Source organism: Chaetodon auriga, chromosome 1 (assembly GCF_051107435.1).
Source record: "Chaetodon auriga isolate fChaAug3 chromosome 1, fChaAug3.hap1, whole genome shotgun sequence".
Classification (NCBI taxonomy): domain Eukaryota; kingdom Metazoa; phylum Chordata; class Actinopteri; order Chaetodontiformes; family Chaetodontidae; genus Chaetodon; species Chaetodon auriga.
The window spans coordinates 30,424,295-30,449,660 of NC_135074.1; the positions used below are offsets into that span (position 1 = coordinate 30,424,295).

At 44.8% G+C, this 25,366-nt stretch overlaps 3 protein-coding genes across 4 annotated transcripts in view; 2 read left to right on the forward strand and 1 right to left on the reverse strand.

Annotated features, from left to right (window-relative positions):
* Positions 1-13,999, reverse strand: part of samd4a (sterile alpha motif domain containing 4A) — a 51,016-nt gene extending 37,017 nt beyond the window's left edge. Inside the window, exons 1-2 of the mRNA XM_076734141.1 lie at positions 13,865-13,999; positions 12,092-12,813 (exon numbers count right to left, since the gene is read on the reverse strand). Of these exons, the coding sequence (XP_076590256.1) occupies positions 12,092-12,287 (196 nt within the window). The 5' untranslated portion in view covers positions 12,288-12,813; positions 13,865-13,999. The remainder of the gene's footprint in view (positions 1-12,091; positions 12,814-13,864) is intronic.
* A 3,765-nt stretch (positions 14,000-17,764) lies between these two features.
* Positions 17,765-23,957, forward strand: ero1a (endoplasmic reticulum oxidoreductase 1 alpha). The gene is made up of 15 exons (XM_076734127.1): positions 17,765-17,919; positions 18,539-18,658; positions 18,746-18,829; positions 18,912-18,953; positions 19,159-19,235; positions 19,806-19,879; positions 19,998-20,118; positions 20,594-20,643; positions 20,746-20,772; positions 20,858-20,950; positions 21,556-21,802; positions 21,978-22,047; positions 22,783-22,869; positions 22,998-23,134; positions 23,385-23,957. The coding sequence occupies exons 1-15, from the start codon at positions 17,848-17,850 to the stop codon at positions 23,443-23,445; spliced, it is 1,362 nt and encodes a 453-aa protein (XP_076590242.1). The 5' UTR covers positions 17,765-17,847; the 3' UTR covers positions 23,446-23,957.
* A 767-nt stretch (positions 23,958-24,724) lies between these two features.
* pacsin3 (protein kinase C and casein kinase substrate in neurons 3) overlaps positions 24,725-25,366 on the forward strand; it is a 29,905-nt gene continuing 29,263 nt past the window's right edge. The window contains exon 1 of one of the 2 annotated variants that reach the window (XM_076734162.1): positions 24,725-25,198. The gene's annotated coding sequence lies outside the window, so the exon portion shown is untranslated. The remainder of the gene's footprint in view (positions 25,199-25,366) is intronic. The other variant, XM_076734154.1, reaches the window with a different exon arrangement.

Consider the following 25,366-nt stretch of genomic DNA (forward strand, 5'->3'; position numbering starts at 1 on the left):
TTCTGTGAAGAGTGACTGAGTCCGCACAGACACCTGGCCTGGAAGCGAGCACCTTGGTGAGTCTGGAAGCAGACCGTGGACACGGCGTCCTGCAGGGGTCTGGTTTGGATGAGGTCATTTCCACCCACCGGGGACTCAAAGACTCCTGTTGTATGGCCGCCACGGCAACCGTTGCCATGGGGCTCTCTCACTGGCCAGCTCTGCTGATGTCACTCGGTCTGCCGTGGCCAACGGCGTGTCGACCAATCAGAAGTAAACGAGCGTGGTTGGCGGCGCCTCGCCGCGTCTCCGCTGTCACCGTCCATTCATGTGAAGACAGGAGGACGGTCGGAGACGCAGCTGACTCTGGCAGAGTCTCACTTTAAGGCTCTGGCTCGGCCGCTGAAGGCTGGCAAACTGAAGTGTCCCTGCATGACAGCAGCCCTCTCATGTCAAGATGTCCTGAGCCTTTGCTGAAGGTGTTTTATGAATAAGACGAGTAGCTGTGGTCAGAGGCTTAAACATGCCTCCTTTGCAGATGCACTGGGAGAGTTTTATCACCTGCTGCTATTGGCTCATCACAGATACAGTGTCGTCAATCAACAACAAAATACACTCAGTGGTCACTTTATTAGGTACACCTGTAAAATCTAGTTGACAGCAGCTGAGCTTTGAATTCTGCCTTTACAAAGATAAATGTGTTCAGTTATGGCTGACACTGTTAGAGAGGTATAAATTTAACTACATGTGTATTATGGAGGTCAGAGGTCAGCTGAATATACACTTCAGACCCATTGATCACTGAGCACAGCTGGTGATTATTAGATACATATCTGGGTGACAGTGTACAGTGCAGGGGCCAGCATCCTCCCTGGTCTGAGTCACACTCATGTTATTTCATATGCTGCCTCGTCTGAGCAGTTGGAACTGGACGGCCTCCGAGCTGAACAGCCTCCTTACACAAGAAGTGCACTGTATAGCACAGCCAGCTGCCTGAGAGCGGGTGGGGATGGGGAAGGGCTGGGCTCTGGGGGGGGCTATATGGGGAAACATTATACGCCTGTATGTCTGGTCTGGTCTGGACGAGACGGACTGGTCATCTATGAGACAGACTGGTATCCCTCACCTGTTCTCACCCTCTCACAGGCTCTTTCTCTTTCACACACAGATACACCAGATATACGTGAATCATCTTTAAGTTTAAGAGAGGATGCAGCTAAATTACGACCATTTATAAATCAGAAATGCTGAAAATCTGATTTATGCTTTTGTATGGAGCTGAATCACTGTAATGCACCATTTACTGGTCTCATGAGGAAAAAAAACATGGAGAGACTGAAGCTAATCTGACACCAAGAGCAGAGAGTGCATTAGTCCAGTTTTAGCTGCTCTGCACTTGCTTTCTGTAACATTCTGAATCAACTTCCAGGTCGTCCTCCTCATATCCAAAGCCCTTCACGGTCTAGGACCAGGCTGCATTGCTAACTCCCTTGTTCACTATTTGCCTTCAGGAACACTGCGATCATCTGCTGCTGGTTTACTCTCAGCAACAGCCGAAAGAAAATCAGGAATGCAGCCTTTGTCAATGACGGCCAACAGCTCTGGAATACACCACCTACAGATTTCAGGGAAATAGCTTCATATATTTAATATGGAATAGAAAGATAAAAACAAATCTCTCTCCACTTTAGCATTTAACTAGCTATGAACTTATGCACTGCTGCACTTAACATGTTGCGTTTTACTTCATTTTATGCTTCCTATGTGCTATTTTTAACTATCATATACTATACTAATATTATAAGATATTTATTTTATTTGTTTTTCAGTTGATTCAGCTCAGTTTAAGGAAATACATTTAGGATTTTTAAAAGATCAAATAAAGGAATGATGTTTCCAAAGTCAATGAGCAACCATATTAAACACTTGTGATCTCAATATTGACCAAAAATAAACATGATGATGATATTTGTCATAATCAAGCAGCAACATTACATCTATGGAAACAGCATCAGAAAACCTGCAATTCATTTGAGATAGCATCACAGTATGTGTCGTCTACCTGTGGGAGTCTAAAACAGACAGACGGACTAGTCCAGTCTTTCCCCCACGATGTTGAACCAGCCCCTCATGAAGATGCAGACTGGCCCGAACCAACAACCAGCACTGCAGAAGTCATTACTGTTCGTTTATGCGTCCATGGTCAAAGCAGAGCGGTTCAGCTTAGTGACTTAGTAACTGTTACAGCTAATTTTGCCTTTTTTTACCCTGCTGTACCAAAAACATTCAGATCCAAATCCACAGTATGTGACAAACTGTTGACTTTGTGTACCAGATAAAACCTGATGATCCACCATCTGAATACGTTTCAGCGTGCGTTCTGTCTGAAACACGTCTTCCTGAACGCTGCACACTGCAGACTCAATCCTAACTGATGACAGTGTGTCTTTTCGTTTGAGGCCGGGTGTAAACATAAACAGATACACACATGGTGCAGTAATCCAGCTTGCTGGGGAAAGCAAAGCTCGGATCAAAGTTATGAAAAAGCACAGAAGGGTTCACTGAGAAACTAAACCTCCAGGATTTATGAGGCGCTTGATTGCATAATCCCTGCTATCTGCGATGCCTCGTCCGCCTCTCTCAGAGATAATATCAAGAGCCTGACATGTCTGAGGCTTCTAGCAGCTTCCATCAGCATGGAGTCCATTTGGCAGCTAGTCCTAATCCCCAGCCTCTGTCCATCCTCTTGTTTTCACTCACACACACACACACACACACCTGGAAACAGGAACAGAAAAGTAGCGAGGCCTTTGCTGTAGAGGCAGAGGAAAAGACGAGCTTTATTTCGTTTTCCCCTCTGGTCGTTTTGGCAGGTTGTCTGTCCCCATTCCTGAGGTTCAGTACGAGTTCACAGAACACGCCGTCAACTTCCAGAAATAAACTGTTTGCTCATGCGTGGGTGCGATGAAATAGTTTGGACAGAGACAAGACTTTTCTCTCTCTGTCTCTCTCTTTGACAGAATGGATGTTGACAAATAAAAGCTCATATGTGTGTGTGAAAAAACAGATTAGATCACTTCCACTTTAAACTTTTATCTCTATGGGGGCCGATATTTATAGACACTCCCTTGGCAGGAGTAGGTCAACAACATCGGACTGAAGTTTAAGGCTGATGCTGGTGTTTTTTCAACCACGACGCCTTCGTTAAGTGTTAAATCAGTACCGATCATGTTACACGTTAGGCTTTCTGACACCGATCACCTGCCCCCTCGCAGGTAGACACGGAGTCTAAACATTTACAGGCTTAACCTTGTTTTAACAGGTCCTGACCAGGATGACTGTAAACTCTAAGTCAGGCTCGGCAGAGAAAGTGGTGAATGAGTTTCAGCTGTAAATGGCACCAGTATTCTCTGAGTCTTTATTTTTTCCCTTCTTCGCCCCACCCGTCCCTCCTGCTCCTCTCACCCTCCCCTCCTCCATACCGCGGTGTACTCAGGAGACCTTAGCTCCACTGAAGGTGGAATCAGTTTTCCTTTTCCACTGTGTCTTTTTCCCCCCACGCTGGAAAAGCACCCGTCCAACTCTCGCCGAGCGCTCGACTCAAGTGCGCTCCGACGTGCCCACATTCCTAGACAGTATCCCCAACACCGGAACCGTTTACCGCCTCAGCCGGGAATGCTGATTTCCAGTCCAGGTTTTCATCAGACCTAGTTTAGGCAGAGAGTGCAACAGGAATTCACTGAGTAATACTAGCCATTATACAACGCATACTTTCCCTCCATGTCAGTCATCTTACACACAGACAAATGCAGAAGCAAGCTTTCTCCCTCTCTCCACGCAGAGCTAGTGCCGGCAGCTCCTGTGAAAAGTAATTATTTTGCTGGAAGTCATATTCTGACCTAGATTCAAACAGCCTTTCAAATTCAAATCCTCCACTGAAGTTACCCCCCGCTCACACCCCCTGTATAATCCTGGCACTTCTGTGGATTTGGTGCTTCCAGGTGTAAAGAAAGGTGTTTTTCCATTTACATGCTTTGGCAAATCCTTTCCTGACACCAAAAAAAGACGGAGCCTTCAGGTTCTGCTGTCAGAAACTCGTCTCCAGCTCACACTGTTGTCACTCACACACTGTATACAGACAGTACATGTGATGTGGAGACAATGACAGTGTATTTAACACATACTGCTGTTACGAAAAGTTTTACGGACATTAATATCAACATGGACAAGGAGTAACAAAATAATAATCACAGGACTTAGAATAATCTTTATAATGTGTAGAATTTTTCCACAAAAAAGTCCAATTGAGTGGTTAAAAAGTCTTAAAATAGCATTCACAGATTCTCCTTTTTCTTCTAAATAAATCAGGAACCTATGAATATGTAAGTAAAGGTATGTTCACACTCGGAGCAGTTGTCTCCAAAGCGGGAGCCTCGCCGCTCAAAGATCTGTTGGTCTGGGCTGATGAGAACACAGCAGTCGCACGTGGACAAAACACGTCCCAGCTCGCTTCCAGTCCAGCCCTGGAGCGGTCCGTTGGTGGTGTGAAAGCAAACAGAGCAAACACCAGTAGAGCTGTATATAATATGGCGAAATACATCACATGACCACAGAAAAAAAAAATCATTTCGTATTACGCTCTATCATTTATTTCACTGTGTGTGTGTCAAATCATCATTTATCATCATACGGGAAATTTGCATGAAGGGAACAAAACAAAGATGGAGGACAGAATGAGGTCATTTCAAACAGAAGAAGGACTCTGACCAGCCAAGACGAAACCAGGAGCTCGGACCTGAAAGAGGGGCCACCTCTGTCTATGGACATGGCTCGAGTATGAACAACACGAAGTTTATAAATCAAAATGTAATAAGAAAAAGGCCTTTCCACGTGGTCATTCTATATCAACTATTTAGTCACTGAATTTACAGAAAACGTGCTCTATCGTGATACAGCATGAACTGTAGTCAGTTACTTATTTCTAGCAGGGACTGAGAAGGATGTATGTCAGTAAGCTGTTTTAATGTCAATGTCTCCCACCAGCTTAGGGTCCAAAATGACGACACGTCCTCTAAAAGAAGCACTGGATGTGACCCCGTACGGCTCCTGATGATCCACTGATGACACAGGAAGACAATCGCCTCAACTGTCCAATCAGTGAGTCACCCACCTGTCTGTTTAACTTCATGTTTGATGTCCTGAATATCTGAAGTCTGGTAGATCTTTCTGCTCTTAGAGATTTACTGGCAGCTGTTTGTAGCACAGTATGTTAGTCAACACACACCCTTACAGAGCTCCTTCATATGCCATGACTGCTGATTTTAGAGGCTGCACTGTGCAGCACATGGACTTTATGGACTTCACACTCTTTGAATCACACATGATTTCTGGGCAGCACTAAACAACCACGACACGAACCATTCGAGCAACAAAGATGTAGGCCAAATTTCCTAATGACTGCAGCGAAATGGATGAATTGTGAGTGAATGACAGTGACTGCTGCCACTCATTTCAAACACAGACTCTGTCTCTGTGGCCTCAGTTCTTCAGCACAGCTGCTCGTACATATCGAATCCCCGTCTGCCTCCTCCCAGCTCAAACAGCCGTGCAGGCCAGGTCAGCAGTACAGCACACCACACGAAAATGAAGTTAGTCATTCAGAACACCAGGCCCACTGTCCTGTCCTAACACCACCCCTTATACTAACCCGCACCCTCTGCGTGTGTGTGTGTGTGAGTGTGTGTCGTCTCTTAGACCGTGCAGTGCTCTGCTCTGCTTGCTATTCATGTCCCCTCAACTTGATCCGATATTGTCCCTCTTGGGATTGTCTCAAAAGATGTTTTGTTCTCCTCGAGGGGGTTGGAAAAACAGGAAGTTACTGTCCTTAATAACTACAAGTGAAACGCTGCGGGCCACACATTACTCCAGTCAAAGAGAAGAAAACCAGGATTTAAACGTTCACTCCCATCGAAACCAGTCAAATCTGTCAGGGATTATTATGAATGGCGTCTCCCTTGTTAACTTAGGTCCGAACTGAAAACTCAACGCTGCATTTGCACATCTGTACTGGGCTGTTCAGACCGCGATCCCGAACTCTTAATGAACAGCCAAATTACTCAAGGGTGTCTAAAAATACCACGACAAACCACAGTCAGGATAAAGCCTAAACTCTGCCCGCCGGTCAGTCAGATAGCGACCCCGCTGACTTGGACTGCATCTCAAGTCCCAAATCAAGTCGCATCACTCGCCGAGTCCCACAACAAGGCGGCCTCTGAGCCGCTCGCAGAAGTAGGTCACTGAGGATTCCATTCATTTGTACACCGCTTTCCAAATAGTTGCGCTTTTCCACTCAGCCCCAGACTTCCAGCTGCATGTTAACCCCTTAACAGCCTGCAGGTTTCGTTTCTGCAGCAGCACCAAGTCCTACTGCTCTCATTACCAATCATTCAGGAGACTAACAAGTGTGCAAGAGGGGCTCCTGGTCTGAGGAGAACTCTCTGAACCTGTGGTTTTGTTCCTGTGGTGACGACACTAAGCAGATACTAAAAGGTTTCCCTCACATGGATTTTAAAACAGCTGTTTTTAGACTTACGTTGCCAGTATTATCTATTATCTTCCTATTCTTGTCACAAAAAAAAACCTACGAAACAAACTGATTAAATGATTAACAGACAAACAGAAGAACAAACTAACTAACAAAGCATTTACAGTAACACGCACACATAAACCAATATGCTGTTTCTTACAGTGTACATGCTCCTCCTCTAGCTGAGATAAGGAATAATTTCAGAATGGGAAATACTTCATAATCAATACTAGATCAGTATTGGCCCAGTAAAACAACAGACTCAAGACTTCTGCCGTACTCTGACACACAAGCACTCAAACAAGCTACCACAACATACCAGAGGGATCACGTAACAGACGGCCTTCTCCATCTCCCTCTTTTCAGTTCCATGTGTCTGACGTTACTGTAAGTCTACGGCGCTCAAACGGGCCAAACGAATCCTCCTTACTCAGCTGAACCGGCGGACAGGAGGCGACCACAAGCTGACACAGGTGGGAGGAAACTCAAGGGTGTGGCCCAAAGTTTAATCTGGAGGTGCAGAAGGTGGAAGCTCCTCTCCTACAGAGCGATTCTGCTGAGACAGCTCGTTGCACAGAATATGTATATGGAGCTGACGTTTACTGAAACAACAGATATTCAGCAGTGCTTTGTGCTCGTGAAAGCACTTCTGTGCATGAGAAGAAATAAAAACACACTCACATACGAAGTGTCTATACTGAACAGAGGTTTCTACCATTACCGTGTAATCTAATCATCACAGTACACCATCTAAGTAGAACTGTGTATTTTCAATTCAAGCAGCCAGATTAAGAATATTTTACAGTTTAACAAGCTTTAAGAAACATGGCTTGTTACCGGACTGACGTGACCACGTCTGGAGGAGGAGCAGCATGAGGAGGAAGCAAAGCAGCACAAAGTTAAGCCAAAGCAGCTGGACTGTATGACTACATTTACATGAACAATATTACCTCAATTACTGGAAGTACACAGGACCAGACAACAGCGAAACCAGTTTTTCATTATTAACAAACAGTTTCTCCAATATTTTCCACATCCGACCCCACTGCACCGTGTTTACTCTGTATTTGGATGTTAGATGGGCGCAAACTGGAAAAAAAGTTCCAACAAATAGAAAGACTGAAAGGAAATCCAGGTGTGTTACGACGTTACCTGAATGAATCAGACCAAAGCACAGGGCTTTCTCTGTCAAAGGCAGGCCACCTTTACATCGTTGGCCGCCATCTTTGTTGACAAAAATGGCAAAACTACAGTGTCTTTTATCAGCAACCATGCAGCACTCCTGTGTGGAGGCAACCAGGCAACGACACATTCACAATTTCTCCAAAATCGAGGTAACCAATCAATTACTGAAAGCTAGGTTATCTTAAATTACAAACAGGCAAACAGGACTGGATATCAAAACTCAGTCGCCTACTTGTTGAGCGCCGGTACTTGACAAGATATAAAAATAAAATAGGGATGTAACAATATATCCAATCTCACGATATCGCAGTGGAAACATGCCCATTGTGTGACTGCGACGCTATCTACAGTGACGTTATTTACTGCGTCAACTACGACACAGGAAACACATCAAACAAGAGACGCCATTTGACACATCGCCACCCAGAAACACTCAAATTACAACAACAATAAAGCTCCGGTCTGGCCAAAGGAGCCTGAAAGAGGCATCTGGAGACCTGCTTCCCCATAACAGTCCGAGACAGAAGACAAGATGCATCTGTGAGCATGAAGTCAAAGACTTAAGGCTGTTTTCTGTGTTCGACAACGGTGGATTTCAGAGGTCAGTGAACACCCTGGATCCACCACGGCCACACTTCAGTCGCACAGTGACAGCAGCTCTGCACCAAAGGACCAAAGCTAAAGTGACACAGAGCCTCAAAGAAGCAGAGAGCATCTCAGTTACCACAGATGGATGGACCTCACGAGCCGCTCAGAGCTACACTACAGTCACAGCTCACGTCACGGTCAGCCAATGGGAAATGAAAAGTTTTGTCCGACAGACACGGCCTCTTGTCCAATCACACGCTGGACTCAACATAGCTGCCGTTTTGGAGCTCGACATGAAGAATCGTTACAGACAATGCATGAAATATGGCTGTAACGGCGAGAGAGGCCGGACTGTGTTATACACACACTTTAAACCTCGCTTCACAAACAGGTTTGAATGTCCGCCGCGCCCGCCGTCTGCTTGGTCGAGTGAGGCGTGTGGCAGTGTTTCTTCACCACAATTCAACTGCCACGGCTGAGCCGACCTCCAAACAGAGACTGTTACACCTGCCAGACCATGAACAGACCCCGATGTGGTGACCTGATGGAACAGCTCTTTGAATGATTGTTTTGAAACTGAACATGGTTCAATCATTCATCGCTGAAGACCATTCCTGCCAGCTAGCTCACCTATTTTGACTGCTAATATGTAATTCATTTATTTTCCCCAAATATTTCAATAGAAAACAACAGCAGTTGGTCATGTGACCCACCTGTTGGTATCCGTTCACACGTCACATTGTAAAGCTCTTTTCCTTCATCATTCTTGTCTTCACTTCAGTTTCCTGATGTTGATTCATGGGCCAAAATGATCACTGTCGTTTGTCACGGTCTTTGTTTTTCATCTTTTTCTTCCATCTCGGTATAAAATCTAAATCCATATGGACACTTTCAGCCGTCTAATCGTGACGGTGCGTGGACCAAATGTGTGTGCCTCGCATGCGACACGCCGGCCGGCCTTTGCCACCTCTGTCTCACAAAAATCCCGGGAAAACCCTGAGATGTCATCAGTTAGTGCAAACCTCAAGGTTACCTCACTCTGTACACCCCTGGCCTGATGACAGGGACCGAGCAGGCTGTCAGCAGCCTGTTCGGAGGCGCTGCATCGGTCCATTCTGGAAGGAAGAACTGACGTGAGCGCTAATGTTGAACAAGACTCAATTTAAGACGCTGAATCAAGTGACAATGATTGTGCATGTTTGTGTGGGAACAATCTGCCTTCAGCAAACACGGTTTATAGTAAAGCTGGTTAGGTATTAAAAGGCTAAACCTTGCAAGGGAATTTGGCTCATCATTGAAATTAGATCACAGAATGTGCTGACTGTACAAGAAGAAGGGAGCACATCCATTATTTAGGCCTAATGACATAAATTGCTGCATAAATGTGTGCTAATGCGTTCATATTTCTTTGTGCTGTCTGCAATACATTTAACTTTCACAAAGCCATGACGCTACGGTTAAATGAAGTATTTGTGAATCGGGGTCAATTAAAACTGAATAATTATCAGAATTAAGGCAAATGCTACGAAACACTGTGATGTGAATTTCGGGTCTTTTTGTCAGCCCCTCACTCGACACTATTTGGCCTCTGTCCCTCCTGAAAGCTTGATCTCTTCATGACAAATGCCTCCACATCCACAGCCAGCCAACCCGTGAAGTTGTACGTTGTGCGAATCACCAAATACCAACTGCAGCTACAAGTGTGCTTATCCTTTAACTCACAGAGCTTTCATTATGTTATTCCACCCACCAGCACATTTCCGCCTTTGGTTCATTTCCACCTGGACTATAATCAGAGTCTTGGTAGCTGGGAATTCAAGATTCTCACAGAATGAGGGTGAAATAGGACTGGGACTCAAGGATCACCAACACAGTGTTGTGCAATGTGAAAAAAAAGTTGTAAGACGACATCACCCCTATCCACCGCCTCCCCCCGTCATCAATCTGCTTTGATCTCTGACAGCATGAACCGGCCCGACTCTGGGAGGGGTTGACTGAGGAAACTTCATCTAGTGTGCGTTTGATGTCTCCGGCTCCATATTAAACAATAACAAAGGCCGGCCCACATTAAGTGCAGCCGCTGCCCATTGTAAACCCTTATGGAAAGTCCATGTAATGTGTGAGTGTCACTGCAGGGCAGGGCCGTTATGTCAGCCCAGTGTCAGTAATCAGATGTGTTGCTGCATGCAGATGTTGCCATAGGTACACACAGACGCCCGCTCTCCATCGCAGCAGCACTTTCTATTTTTCATGAGCCCAGTTGGTTGCCAGGGTTTTTGTTTCCATGGCCACGCTGCAGTCTGATGCAACAAAACCCAGCAAGAGCCCCCCTTGGGTGCCTTGGCGCGATACCAACCCAGGGAGCGCTGCAGCGCTATAGGCTGGCACGCTGACTGACTGACGTCTCCAGCCGGCCGCAGTGCCAGCTGAGCTAACACTGAGCGTGACCCCATCCTCCTTCCACAATCACTTACTGACTGGCTGCGGTTCAATGCAACATTTGCACAGTTTCATAACATCAATGATTCAGCTTTTTTATACTCTCAATGGATCTGCACAAAAGTTTTGGACAGGAAGTGTCTTCTAATGCTTGTGTGGACCCTGGAAAAGGCTGTTTTGCCGTACGTGTGTTCCAGGGTCAGGGACAGTGGGGGCCGATCAGATGCTTTGCTGATACCCATCGTTTTTTTTGCTTTGTTACAGCAGCTGGTGTAACAGTATTACAGTCAGCTCGACTGCTCTGCAGTGCATTGGGATCTCCTCCAGGTGGCAGTATAATAAATGCTCGGCGACTGTGCGGTATGAAGTGAAGAACCACAAAAAGTCCGTCTTGCTGGCCCTCGTAAAATGGGTAAAACCTAATTTCACTGTAGAGCTGCGAGTATCGCAGTGATTCGCTCAGTCCCTGCGTCTCTTCCTCACAAACACATCATGGATTCGAATTCGAAGTTCAGTTATAATGACAAACTAGCAAAACAGAGAACCTACGAAGTACCTAGAAGCTTAATAAAACACACATGGGTTCACTCGCGTTGGCGTTTGGTACAAAATACTTTTGTAGTTTTATTTAAATACGACTTTGAATGCAGGACCTTAACTCGTAACAGAGTATTTTTTCACAGTGGTATTACTACTTCTACTGAAGTAAAAGATCTGAGTACCTTTCCCACCACTGGTTAGTCGAGACATGAACAGCATAGATGGTGTACAGTTGTATTATTATTATTATCTAATACTATTGTACATATTAAGCTGTAGTAATCATTAGTAATGAAGTACTGTAGTTTTGAATAACGGGTTGTTGTTATTGCTGTTGATACATAACATTTAAAGAATTCAAATGTCATTGGACACTAAAAAAATTCTTCATTTTCAAATAAGAGAGAAAAAGAAGTAGTAAAATACTGCGATGTGTGAATATGACGCTAGCTACCGCATCAACGATGACTATCATAAAAACTCAACTACTGAAGTGTAGAAGACGTGATGCTTGACGAAAGGGAAGAAAACTGCTGTATCCTCTGTAACTACTGCTGCCAGTTCCCAGCAGCAGGACACAAGCTAAAATAAATCTTAGATGTACAAATTACGTGTTTATTTGCTGATATGAAGTGTTAATATATTACTTCATAGTTCAGTGCCCTCATAATGAGACCACAATGAGGTGATTCTAGGACCGACTCTGGTCACTCAGTGCCTGTAAATGCATCTTCATCATGTGTCAGTGGATGACGGAGCAGCTGGCCGTCCTACCTGGGTTGTTGGCCTCTCCCTCCAGGACCTGCAGCTCGGTGCACTCGGCGAGGGAGTGCTCCAGACACAGCTGCAGGAAGCGGGCCTGGGTCCGGCTCACCCTCTTCAGCAGGGACAGCAGAGCCACCGTCTGCTCGCACTCGTTCCACCCCTTAAACCAGCTGGCTAGCACGCCCACCTGATCGCGAAACATCATGGTCTGCGAGGCGGGGTGACGGCTGACGGACTGCAGTGGTGCCGGGCCGGGCTGTGAGGTGTGCGGAGCCACTCAGAGCAACCGAACCCCAAACTTTCCCCTGCCGGTCGGGGCTAAACTGATGGAGGACGGCAGTGGTCTTTGCAGCTGACTGTTGATGCTTCTACACCGGAGCGCTCGGTCAGCTGAGGAGGCTCAGATGGAGCACTGTGATGCCATTCTTAGCTGTGCTGGCAGCTTGGACAGCAAGGCCAAAATCTGTTTCGCCCGCAGCCGGCGTGGGATATATTCCTCCTGGAGGGGTTTCTGCACCGTCTTCTCCCGCCTTACACTCTCCGTTCTTTGGGGGGGAGGGGGGGGGCTGAGAGGTGGTCTACTAGCTTGGCATGAGGTGATCTGAGCTGCTCTCTGCTGCTTAGTGGCTCCCAGAGGGACCGATATTCGATGAGTCAGCTGTCTTCCAGCACTCTGTGTCACATCAGCTTCAGCCTCACTGGCATTTTTCTTCAGGGAATCCCTCTCAAGCCTGCAGGAGGATGTCAGAAGTTAGAGGAGGGACAAGCACACATTTAAAACAATGCTCTGCGTGGCCCTTTGTGCACGTCTCTGGCTCTCTGTCATGCATATTCAACGACTTTAACAGTGCGCGGAGAGGACAGCCTCGGCTCATATGCGACAGCCTCCCTGTTGCTTCAGCTCTGCAGACTTGCTGCAATGGGAACAAAAAAAAAACCCTTCAGAAACTCATACATGCATTTATAGGTCGCCTCCTCGCCGTTGCTTATGCGCATAGGCTTGTGGCATTCACCGCCGAGACAAAAATAAATAATTTTCGTTTTTGGTATCCACCCATTCCTAAAAATACAGCTGTCGGTAGTACTGGCGCTGCATCCCGGAATTTTCCAAAAGGAAGGACGCCGGGTTACCGACGGCGGCCGCTGGCAGGGCTGTGTGCTGTCGGGACGCTCGCAGCGACTTCCCTCCGTTATTTTAATGACAGGTTAGTCTGTAAATCTGTATTTTACAGCGGACCAGGCTGCAGAGGTGAGTTTCAGCCGAAGCAGCGGAGAGGAGTAAGCTAGGCGCAGACTCCGGGCTCGGGGCTGCGCGTTAGCCGCTGTCTAAAACTGTCACTTTGCTTCATCAGCACACAGGGAAGGACCGCCGGCGGATGTGTGTGAGAGAGAGAGCTGTTTGTACGGAGAAAAACCAATAAATACAACCCCGTCTGAGTCCATGACCCGTTTCCTTTCTAGAACTTTCCCATGGAAGAGCCGTGACTTCAGTTAACGTTAGCAAAGTTAGAAACACCGTTAGCCAAACGGCTGACATTAACGGCTGAGGAGTCCCACTAACCGTGGCCGTTAAGGCGTTAGCCAACTGGTCAAACTGTGTAAATTCAACATGAAGGCCGGTTCTGGTTGATAGAAAGGTTATGTTAGTGTTTTTTCTCGGGATATGTACTCAAGCCGAATAAGAGAGTGGACGAAACAACGAAAAAAAGATTGAGAAACTTTGGTTTGAATATTTGAATCGTGAGAGAAACGGTTGGATGTGCCGAGCCGGACGGTTCTTACCTCCTGGCGCAGTTTGCATCACTGGGTTTGTTTCAGGACGGGCGACAGGCTCAGCTTTTCGGGGAGCGGTGCCCCTTCACTCCGGGTCTGTGGGATTTGCCATCTTGACTAACTTTTCCTCTGTCTCTCCCAAGCAGACGGCTGCTCGGCTGCTCTGCTCTAAAGCTCCACGGTCAAGTTAGACGGAAGGCAGGGTGTTACTTCCTGTTACTGACCTTTCAAAGTAAGGCCCTGCAGCGCGGGGAAGACCAACAGTTTGACAGAATTTCCTTTGTCTCACTTGCAGCTTTGGAGAATTATTTTTTGGTGCTTTCTTTGAGCAACAACGTGAACTCTTTAAATGTGGTATTTTAAGGAGTAATCCCCACTAATGTTATGTACAGTAGCAGAGCAAAATTGGCCTCTTACTAAAAAAAACATAGCCTGACCTAAATAATCATATAACCAGGAATATTCCAGTCCTCCATTTCAATATGATTAAGAAAAAAATGCATTTGGATGGATCTTTATTCATCAGGAGGGAAACTGTCCTGCAGAGAGCACAAATCCACAATGAACATATAAAATACAAATTAAGATTCAAATACAGAACTATCAATAAACAGAAATGCAAAATCCACGGCACCCACAAAGCACAATACCAATTATATAAACAAGCTTAACAGTAAGGATCATGATGCAGTATTTTCTTTAACCACTAGTGATGACAGCTATGACCGATTGTAGTAGCTGAATACTAATTATCTATTGCCACACACTTCTGTGCTATTAAATAAAACTGACATGAGAACTGTCCACTACAAAGGACTTTCCATAGTTATAGTTAAGCTCAGTTCATTCTGGAAATCTCATTAAGATCCCTTTTACAAGAGAGACTTGAGAACAAATCACATAATTATTCAGCATTACAGCTCAGTCACATAAAGCAGTCCCCATGCTCACAGAAACTCTAATTAAAGCATTTGCAAATAGTACGCTATGTGAAATATCAGTCAGTAAAACTTTGAAGTCCTTCAGATGAATGCGTGTCATCTATAATGTATGAATAATCTGTTTTGTCATGTCAATGTTCACATTATAAGCTAAAGATAGAACAACCTCTAAACATCAGAATAGGCTTATGCACATCTCTCTACCAAAATGTTTATTTTTCATAGTTTTCCATTTATTCCTAGTTATACCAAAACAAAATGAAAACGCAAATAATCACAATGTCACTGTTAATCCAATCGTATGATACAGCCAACGCTATTATTTTGAAGGCGGGGGCAGTCGACTTCCGGCTAAGTTTTGGACGCCTTGACCCAGGGAGGCTCGCGCTGCTCGTTTCCACATGCTAATCATTAACAGCGGAGCATTACGTCAGGGGCTTGGCAGCGCGAGGGAGCACCAAAATAGAGAGAGAGAGAGAGAGAGAGACTAAACTGCAAGGAAATGAAAGAAAAAGAAACGTTTCGTCAGTTCATTAAGTCCAAACCGGGATGAAACTGATCGTATTATGTTAACCCGAGGTGGAAAGTCGACTTATGAACTTATGAGATTTACTTTTACCTGCTTACTTCCATTTGGTGCCACCTTATACTTCTCCTTCGTTACATTTCAGAGAGAAATATTCTGCTTTTTATTTGCATTTATCTCACAGCTATAGTTACGAGGTTCTTTCCTAACTATAATTTTACAGTTAAAAAAGACTAAAGTGCACCCAAAAATGTGTTCGTCTCATTGTTACTTCACTTGGATACAGCAATGGAAGAAGGATTCAGATCCTTTATTTAAATACAAGTACTAATACAACACTGTAAAAATACTGCATACAAGTCCTGCATTCAAAAGTAGGTAAAGTAAGTATATGCTATAACAGTATTTATTTACATATTATCCACAAAATATACTTAAAGTATCAAAGGTAAAAGTTCTCATGTTGCAGTAAAATGCTCCCTGTCCGTGTTTTACTGTTACATCTGCTGTTTGTGCATTAGTATTACTGATATATTAATGTGTATGATGCATTTTACTGCAGTTTAAGGTTGAGCTCATTTAACTACTTTACATCCAGTTGGCTGGTTTAATCTGCAGCAATGCGTATAAATGTATATAAAGTATAGTAATACATCATATATTTAGTATATATAACCAGTGCAGCAACAGTATGTAAATCAGATAAAATGGGCTCCAGCAGCAGCAGCAGCAGCAGCAGCAGCAGCAGCATGAAAATGTCGTTTGCGTGTCAATGAGTCATTAATAATATGATTTATAGTAATATATAATAATAACAGTACACTCTGAAAGGTGTCATTCTGGTGATGCTTCTGTGCTTTTCGACGTAATGTTTCAGAGAACTGTTCAGCACATTATTAGAGAGTCGTATGAGGCACTTTGACATCTTAATAATCTCATAAAAGCCACCTGGACCAGCTTAAACACTGCATGCACATATTCCAGTGTACCTTGTATGGCCAAAGCCTAAAGTTCGTTCTGAAAGTCTGATGCAGCACAGATTTCAGTTCAGTGCTTAATCACATTCAGATCACCAGTGTCAGTTTCTGCCTTCCCTGAGTACATAAATCAAAAACAATACAAGTAATGAAGTTCTTAGGCTTGTTTTGCATTAATGCCACATCTCCCGTTGACTTTTTTTGCATTCTGTAAAAATTTGTTTTCAGTGAGTTTGGGTGCAGCCTGTGTGCTCTCCTGTTCCACCTCCTGTTCGCTGCTCTCGCTCACCGTGGATTCCCTCCAGCAGAGGGAGCCGACAGGCATCTCCAAAAGCTGTCATGTAAGGGAAGCACATGATGCAATGTTCTATACCATTTCCAGGAAAACCCTAAAAGGCAGAACAGCCCAGAGGAAAAGGCCAGTAAATGAGTGAAAGTCTGAAGGGACCCTGGCACAGAGACCAGAGGCCTCCTCAGAGGAGGCCCGATGGACCACTGAGGCCCTCGATCAGAAAGTCCCACCAGGTGTAGAGTTTACATGTTCCCCCAAGTCTGATTTCAGTTTGGGTTTCAACTGTTTTCAGGTTTTAGGTCTTTCATGTGAAAAATGGATAATGATTGACATTATTTCTTAAAATCTTTCACATTTAAATAAATCAGACATGGACAAAGCAAGACTCTGCACACTTCGATCCAATGCAACTATTTTCAAAATGAAGCTGATAAATGCAAATAAAACTGAAAACTAAAAACATGTAATATGATTTTTATTTATTTATTTATTCATTTATTTTTTTCAGTGCAGACTTGGTTGCTGGGTTAGATTTAACCACAGGGATGGACTCCAGGAGACTCTCAGCCTGAGAGAAACTGCTGTGATTTGAGCGGGATGTCCCTTTAATGAAGGACTGTCCTTTAGCTCCACCGTGTGGCTGATTTTTGGTATTACACCCCAGAGAGACGTGGGCCACTGCACGTTTAAAAATAAACATTAAAACATCTTAAAACAGAAGAAAATTGCACTGCGTTTGGTTTGAGGCACGTTTGTGTCGATTTCCTCATACTTTATAATTACACACATAATTCTGCCGTGAAAGATTTATCAGTTAAAAACATGTTTTGTTTTAATGTATACACTACATATCATATTAAATGCAGAATATATTTGTGTCCATCCTTTAGATGAGTTTCATTAAAGTCTACCATCGTCACTGCAGGTGACCGCAGGCTGCACTTCTCTCAATTCTCAGTCGGACTGTTTCTGTGAGCAAACAGGAAGAAACTTGAGCAAAAGCTTAACTGCAGATTTGTGGGAAACATCTGTTTGAGGTGAGCTCACTGAGGGGATCTGAGGCTGTGATCGATCGGCGGATCGAAGCCGCGGATCGATCTGTCACGTATCGCACGTAGCGGACTGAAACTGACAGGAAGCAGAACATGAGGAAGCGGAGTCAGCGCCTCCGCCCAGCTGCTGCAGCTGCTCCTGAGGAGGTGAAGCTCCTCTCACACTCACAGAAGGTCGAACAGCGTTCAGGCAGAGAGGTCGTCATGAAGCCGGTGGTCTTCCTCTTCCTCCTCCTCCAGGTGTCCGGATCCGCGCGCGGCAGGTGTTTTTGTGAGGTGAGCGGCATCATGAATGTGTTGTTCGACATTTCTGCCTGAAGGTTTTGCTTTAAGGTGACTTTCTGTGCTTTTTTCAGCACTTTCACTTCTCAGAGCTCCACAAGCTGTTAGGAACGTTAAAGTACCTTTAACACGTGTTACCTGTAAATAAATAACACGAAGAGCAGACACCTGTTGGTACGGCAGGAATCCTCCAATGAGAAACCAGCTGGAGCAGACAATGATAACACTCATACAGTCCTCAAACATCAGCAAGTCAGCAGAGAACTTTAATTCAGCTCTGTGTGACGTGTATTGGTCACAACAGGTAATAATAATCATAATAATAATAATAATAAGAAGAAGAAGAAGAAGAAGAAGAAGAAGAAGAAGAAGACAGAACGGACTTAAAAACAGATAAAAAAAAAAATGAATGTGAAGTGAGATGCAGACTAAAACCCTTTTGGTCAGGACAGAATAAGGTGAACATAAACATGTAAAATGCCAAACAAAGCCTCTGAATTCATCTCAAAGCTTCCACAAACCGTCAGCAGAAACCCTTCCTGAGTCTCTTCGACCAGCTGTCCATTCAGGTAAACGCTCACACGGTCGCCGCCTGTCTGTTTCCCTCCGTCAGGTCACAGGAGAGCTGGAGGACTGCGCCTGCGACGTGGAGACCATCGACGGCTTCAACAACAAGCAGCTTTTCCCCAAACTTCAAACGCTTCTGGAGTCGGACTATTTCAGGTTCTACAAGGTAAAGCGGCTGTGATGTGAGAGTGTGGCCTCTGTGAGTCAAACCCTTGTCCGGTCTGAGGACTTCCTGTGTCTGGACCCTCCGCAGGTGAACCTGAATAAGCCGTGTCCCTTCTGGACGGTCAGCAGTCACTGTGGTCTGAGGGACTGCGCCGTGAAGCCCTGCTCACCTGTGAGTTCCTCCTCTCGTCCACCTGTCGTAAGCAAACCAATCAGCTTTGTTCACATAAGACTGACTAAAACTCTGCTCGCAGAACGAGGTGCCAGAGGGGATCCGATCGTCCCCCCACAGCAAGGTGAGTCCGCCAGCCAGGGGGTCCCAAACCCCCGGCCCCTGTGGCCCCTGTGGACCCTGTGTGTTCAGCCCCATCATGATGTTCAGTGTCTGAGGGAGATTCTTGAACCGTCAGAGGTTTGAAACATGAGCTGAGGGATGATAGGCTTAATTTCAGCAGAGGTGTGTGTGTGTGTGTGTGTGTGTGTGTGTGTGTGTGTGTTCAGTATTCAGCAGAAGCGAACGAGCAGCTGTTTGACTGTGAGCAGGCGAAGCAGCTCGGAGCCGTCGACGCCTCTTTAAGGTGAGTATTGATCAGAAACGATCCCTGCACAGGTACTCAGATCTGGTACTTCAGTAAGAGTAACAATACCACTGTGTAGAAATACTCTGCCAAAAGTACTCCTGCAATAGTATCAAAATATACTCAAAGAAACAAAAGTAAAAGTACTCATTATTTATTATTGGATTATAATTACTGCTTTGTGTTCATCATTTTAATATTGCAGCTGGTCTTATCTTATCTTATCTTATCTTATCTTATCTTAACCTACAGTACAATAATGATCGAAGCAAGGTAACAAAGTGCTTCACAAAATTCATGAGAATAAAACAGAACAATTAATGAGTAAATGTTGTGGAGGAGAAGTATAAGGTAGCAGAAAATAGAGGTACAAGTACCAGAATAAAAGTACTTTACATGAATACTTTTAAAGGTACAGGCTCACCCACAGTTCCTGTGTAGCAGAATGACCACAGACTGCGTACAGATGTCACAGCGTGTGGTTTTATGTGGAATCAGCTCTGACTCAGCTGTGACCTCTGTGACCTTTGACCTCTGGATGCTCAGCGACTCCTCTGCTTTCATTTCCAGTGAGGAGACCAGAGAGGCTCTGCTCAGCTGGAGCAGACACGACGACGAGGCCGAGCGCTTCTGCGAGGTCGACGGTAAGATTCAGTCCGTCACTTGTATTCAGATTCGTTCACGCTTTGTTCGTATCGCGCTCTGCTGTCAGAAAGATGTTATTGGAGACTCACAGCTGACTGAAATGTTCCTGTTTCCCAGACGAGGAGTCTCCAGACTCCCAGTACGTGGACCTGCTGCTGAACCCGGAGCGCTTCACGGGCTACCGAGGACCAGAGGCCTGGCAGATCTGGAACAGCATCTATGAGGAGAACTGCTTCAAGTAAACACTTCGCACTAAGAGCTTCCACAGTAACACACAGTTAAAAGAGTCGTGCTAGCAGCTCTGTGAGGCTGCGGGTGCAACAGGCTTTGTGTTAGCATGCTAACACGGCCATGATGGTGCGGCTGGAGGACTTATCTGAATACTTGGACAGCTAAGACAAACAGCCTGTTCTCAGCTGATCCAAGAAGCAATTCAAAGAGTTTATTTAGCTGAAGAAGGAGGAGAATTTTCTGAAGCTTTCACTTCATCAGAAACATTAAAATTTAAAATCACTAAATCTGGAGATACATGGTTTTCACTGGACAGGAAGGGCTTGAAGAAAAGTAACTAGTGAGTAAGAAGTGTAAAGTTGCATAAAATGGAAATATTCAAGTAAAGTACATCAAACTTGTACTCAAGTGCAGTAAGTGTGTGTCGTTCCATTGCACCGCTGGGAGTCAGTTCGTCTCTCCTCCTTCACTCCCCCTCACAGACCGTTTACCGTCAGACGTCCGTTGATTCCCAGCAGCTCAGGCAGTGAAGGTAACGCCTCTTTCCTGACACATCGCAGCATCATTCACTTCATTTGAGCTCTTTCTTTAACCTGCCTGCCTGTAAACATCAACGCTGGTCTGTTTATTACAGCGAAGACCTTCTACAGCTGGCTGGAAGGTAGGCTGACGTCTCACCTGAGGAAGGCCCACAGACGGACATGCTGCTCGCTCTCGGTTCAGCTCTGTGTTTGTGTCTCTGTCAGGTCAGTGTGTAGAGAAGAGGGCCTTCTACCGCCTCATCTCCGGCCTCCATTCCAGCATCAACGTCCACCTGAGCGCCAGATACCTCTTGGATGGTGAGACACGCTAGCACAAAGACGTGAAGTCAGTCACAAGACAGAAACGGACTGAATGTATGTAGATTTGTAAATCCTTATCCTTAAATAATGAACAGATCTGATCATGTAACTGTGACTGTGTTACTTCCATCAATACATCACCTCTGAATTCTTCCTTTCAACAGAAGAACTCCTCTGACTGATGGGTTGATTCTGACCCACTTTGTTGTACTTTCTCATTTTTAAGATGCTGCTTAATCTGCTTCCTGCAGATTTTTCACAATAAAATCCAAACCTTCCAGTGAAAAGAAAGAATTTTCACTGGAATGAACCAACGTGAGGCTTTTCAGAGAAACATTAACAGCGAAGTAACAAGTCGAAGGAGAGCTGATCAGAAAACTGGGAGGCTTCTTAATAAAGAGCCCTCTCTAATAAAGGCCTGTATTCTTATACAGAATATAAATTATTCCTAACTGACTTCATTTCCTTGTGTGTGAGCAGACTGTGTTTCCCAGCATATCAAACCTCTCCTGTCCTGTCTTGATCCGGTACGTCAGCACTGCCTTTCCTCAGCTGTGCTGGTTTTCCCTCTGAACCTTTCTTCTCTCTGTGAACCCCTTCAGACAGCTGGTTTCAGAAGAAGTGGGGTCACAACGTGTCGGAGTTCAGACAGCGGTTTGATCCGGAGCTGACGGCCGGCGAGGGGCCCAAGAGGCTCCGCAACCTCTACTTCCTGTACCTGATCGAGCTGCGAGCGCTGGCCAAAGCTCTGCCGTTCTTCCAGCAGCCGTCCTTCCAGCTGTACACGGGCAGACCTGAGGAGGACCAGGATCACAAGGAGCTGCTGCTGCACATCCTGCAGCTGGCCAGGTCAGTCTGAGTCCTGGATCTGACACCAGAACGGGGATTCTGGATAACGTACAGCGATGGGAGCAGTGACATTAAAGTGTCTTCACTCTTCATTAATGTAGTCCCTTGTTCTGCTGCTGTATTTACTGTGGAACCGGCGGTTTGCTGACTGTGTCCTGTCCCTCTGTGTCTCCAGGTCGTTCCCACTGCACTTTGACGAGACGTCTCTGTTTGCCGGGGATGAAAAGGAAGCAGCCAAACTGAAGGTCGGCAACCATTTAAAACTCTGTTAAAGCTGTAAACTGTAGGAAAGAAGTCATGACAGACTGAAGACTTCTTATTCACAGAGAACATGATGGAATATATCAAGCAAAGATAATTCACAGAGTTTTTGACATGGACAGCCGACCTCTGTGGACAAGACTGTTCAAGCTCATAGAACTGAAGATGAGACTCGTCTTATATGAGACGCCTTTTTTCACTAAACAGGAGAAAGAAAACTACAACCCCGACGCTGCGTGAAACATGAATAAAACAGAATATACTCACCTGAAAACAGCACAAAGTCAATATATTTCACGTTTCACCTCATCAGCTTCATTGATTTCTGTAAATATCGACTTATTTTCAATCTAATGCAGCAACACGTTTCAAAGTCTGGGAGAGATGTGGAACGCTCCAAAAACACCTGTTTGGTACATTCCACAGGTGAACATGAGTGTCATGATGGAAAGGCTCGGCCATTCACGAGCGAGGATGGAGTGATGTTCACCACTTTGTGAACACATGATTGTGGAATCAGGGTTGTAACTAAAGGTCAGGGTCAGTGTGTCTGACTGATCGATGTCATTGATTCTTCCTCGAGCAGTGGAGAGACGTTTTATGTCCTCATTGTTTGATTTGTACTGACTAAAGTACCAGAGTCCAGCTCCTTTTTCCTTTCTTATAAACGAGTTTTAACATTGATCAAACAACACGTGTGTCTTCTTCTTCTGCGTCAGGAGGACGTCAGACTGGCCTTCGTCAACATCTCCAGGATCATGGACTGCGTGGGCTGCTTCAAGTGTCGGCTGTGGGGGAAACTGCAGGCGAGGACACTTTTCCAGCAGCCACATTCATGATGTTCAGTGTGTGAAATGTGAAATCATGCAGTCAAACCCTGGCTCGTATTGCTTTGTGATGTGCTGCCTCGTTTTGATCTCTCTCTCCTCATCAGACTCAGGGATTAGGAACAGCGCTAAAGATTTTGTTCTCAGAGCGACAGATTGAAGCTCTGCCCTCGTCCAGCGTCCAGCGACCCAGTTTCCAGCTCAGCCGACAGGAGATCGTCTCCCTGCTCAACGCCTTCGGAAGGTGGGAGACTTTCTGTCGCCATCACGTCACAATTTGAAGCGTCTGTGAAATAACTCACAAGGGTTGCATTTGTTGACTGAAACTGGTTTTAAATCTCTGTCAGGTGAGTGTGTTTTTGAACATGTGGTCGGTTAATGTGGTGGAAGAAGTACACAGATCTTCAGTAAGAGGCAGTTTGTCAGCCATAGTCAGACGGATCCAGTCAGGCTGACCCTCCCAGTCATGACCTCTTTATGAAATGATCCCACAGGATCTCCACCAGCATCAGAGAGCTGAAGACCTTCAGGTCGCTGCTAGCGGAGGAGCGGTGACGACGATGATGATGATGAGACAGCGTCCATCGAGCCTTCAGTCCTGCTGAGACATGACGTCAGAGTTGAACATGATGAAGGTGCCTGTCATTTCAAATGTGGCTGAAAGTTCAGGGACTGAGCAGCCAGCTGTTCAGTGTTGTGGTGATTCTGCTTGCGTCCTGAAGATGGCGCTGTTTGTAAAGCAAACTCGTTTTTATTGTTCAATGCAAAATTTGATCGCTTTGGTGAATCTTCATATCATGTAAACAAGAAAATCTGCAGCGTGTTCAGATGAAGAACTGTATGGAAATCAAATTAATATATTTCATTTCATTTCAGATGATTTTCTCTGTAACTATCATGTTTTCATTCTCTGTGTGTGCATGTGTGTGTGTGTGTGTGTGTGTGTGTGTGTGTGTGTGTGTGTGTGTGGACCTTAAAGCATTAACCCAGTTCTATCAGTGAGTCTAGGATAATGGTGCCTTCAGGTACACCTCGAGAACTCAACATCAAATGTGTACCTTGACATTTATTAAGATTTTTTTTTTTTCTACATTTTTTTTTTTTTTTTTTTACATTTTTTTTTTTTTTACATTTTTTTTATAACAAATTATGCTGAAACTTGTTTGCGTGCTGGTGGTAAATTATAAATGTCAGTGAGCACAGATCACAAAACATTTATATACTTTAATATAATAAAAGGTTTTGACACTGGTATACCTGTGATGCACATTCATTTCCTCAGTGACTTTGTCGTGTAGAGTACATAATCTAGACGTGTTTTAGGACTGATAATAAAAAAAAGATAGATAGAATAAAAAATAAGTACATCTAAATATCTATCAACAATATTAAACTATATTTTGTGTGGAGGATTATATAATTATTTCATTTATTTACGAGGCAATTCGTTATATTTATGTTAAAAGCACTGGATGAATTGGCTTGTGAAATAAATGTGTGTTTAAATATCCGCCAATATTAATCATTTTAATGATGCTGTGTTTGGAGGCAGTGGGAAAGACAGATGACAGATATATTACAAGATGATATATCTTACAAGCATAATGTGAACTAAAATACATTTATGTTCAAATATCCATTATAATTGTAACATATTCAGAGGTTCAACTGATCTTATCTAATTTATGCGTTCAGTCGACTCCTCAGACTTTTTTACAGTAGTTCTTGTTTGAGGGGATGTTTTTCCATCCAGGAGTAGCGTTCTTTCCGACAGTCCTTAACGCAGCATAGAGCCGCGCCGCAGACACTGAAGGGTTAAACTCTGTAATAGGATGAATGGATATTGTGGCGAGCAGCATCTGATTACACGGAGACGCCAGTAGGCATCGGAGGGGGAAGACACTTATTATCTAACAGCCGAAACTCGTTTCCATTCCCCTCCGAGGGAGACAAACACGCACTTTATTGCTTATTTCTCCGTTTCGCTGTGGAGGTACAACTTAACTTTTTAACCGAGGAGAGCAGGAGAGACGTTAATCGACGGTTTGTTGTGAATTTGTCGGGGAGCAGAGGGCTTCAGGTCGGATCTTCTCATCGTATAAATGGCTGTGGGGGACCGACGGCTGACGACGGAGCAAACTTGAAAGATGTCGCAGTTTGTGGAGGCTTAAAAGAGGACAAAGTACTGCGTTTTTTGTAACGAAGATACACATCTGAGTTTTAATCTGTCAGAGTGAGAGGAGGGCGGCTGCAGCACCAGGAGCACGACTTAGGTTTTGGTTTGTTCCTCCAGGTTGGAGCGAAACAGGTAAGAAACCTCACCTGTCTGCGGCCAGCACATGTTGATCCTCTGCGGGCTTGTAATTCTGTTTTAAATGTGTATTTATATCACTGCGTGTGTACAGTCAGTGGTTTTTTACAGTGACAGACCGAGCTGTGTTCTCACAAACCGCCAAATACTGACAGTTGGCAGTCG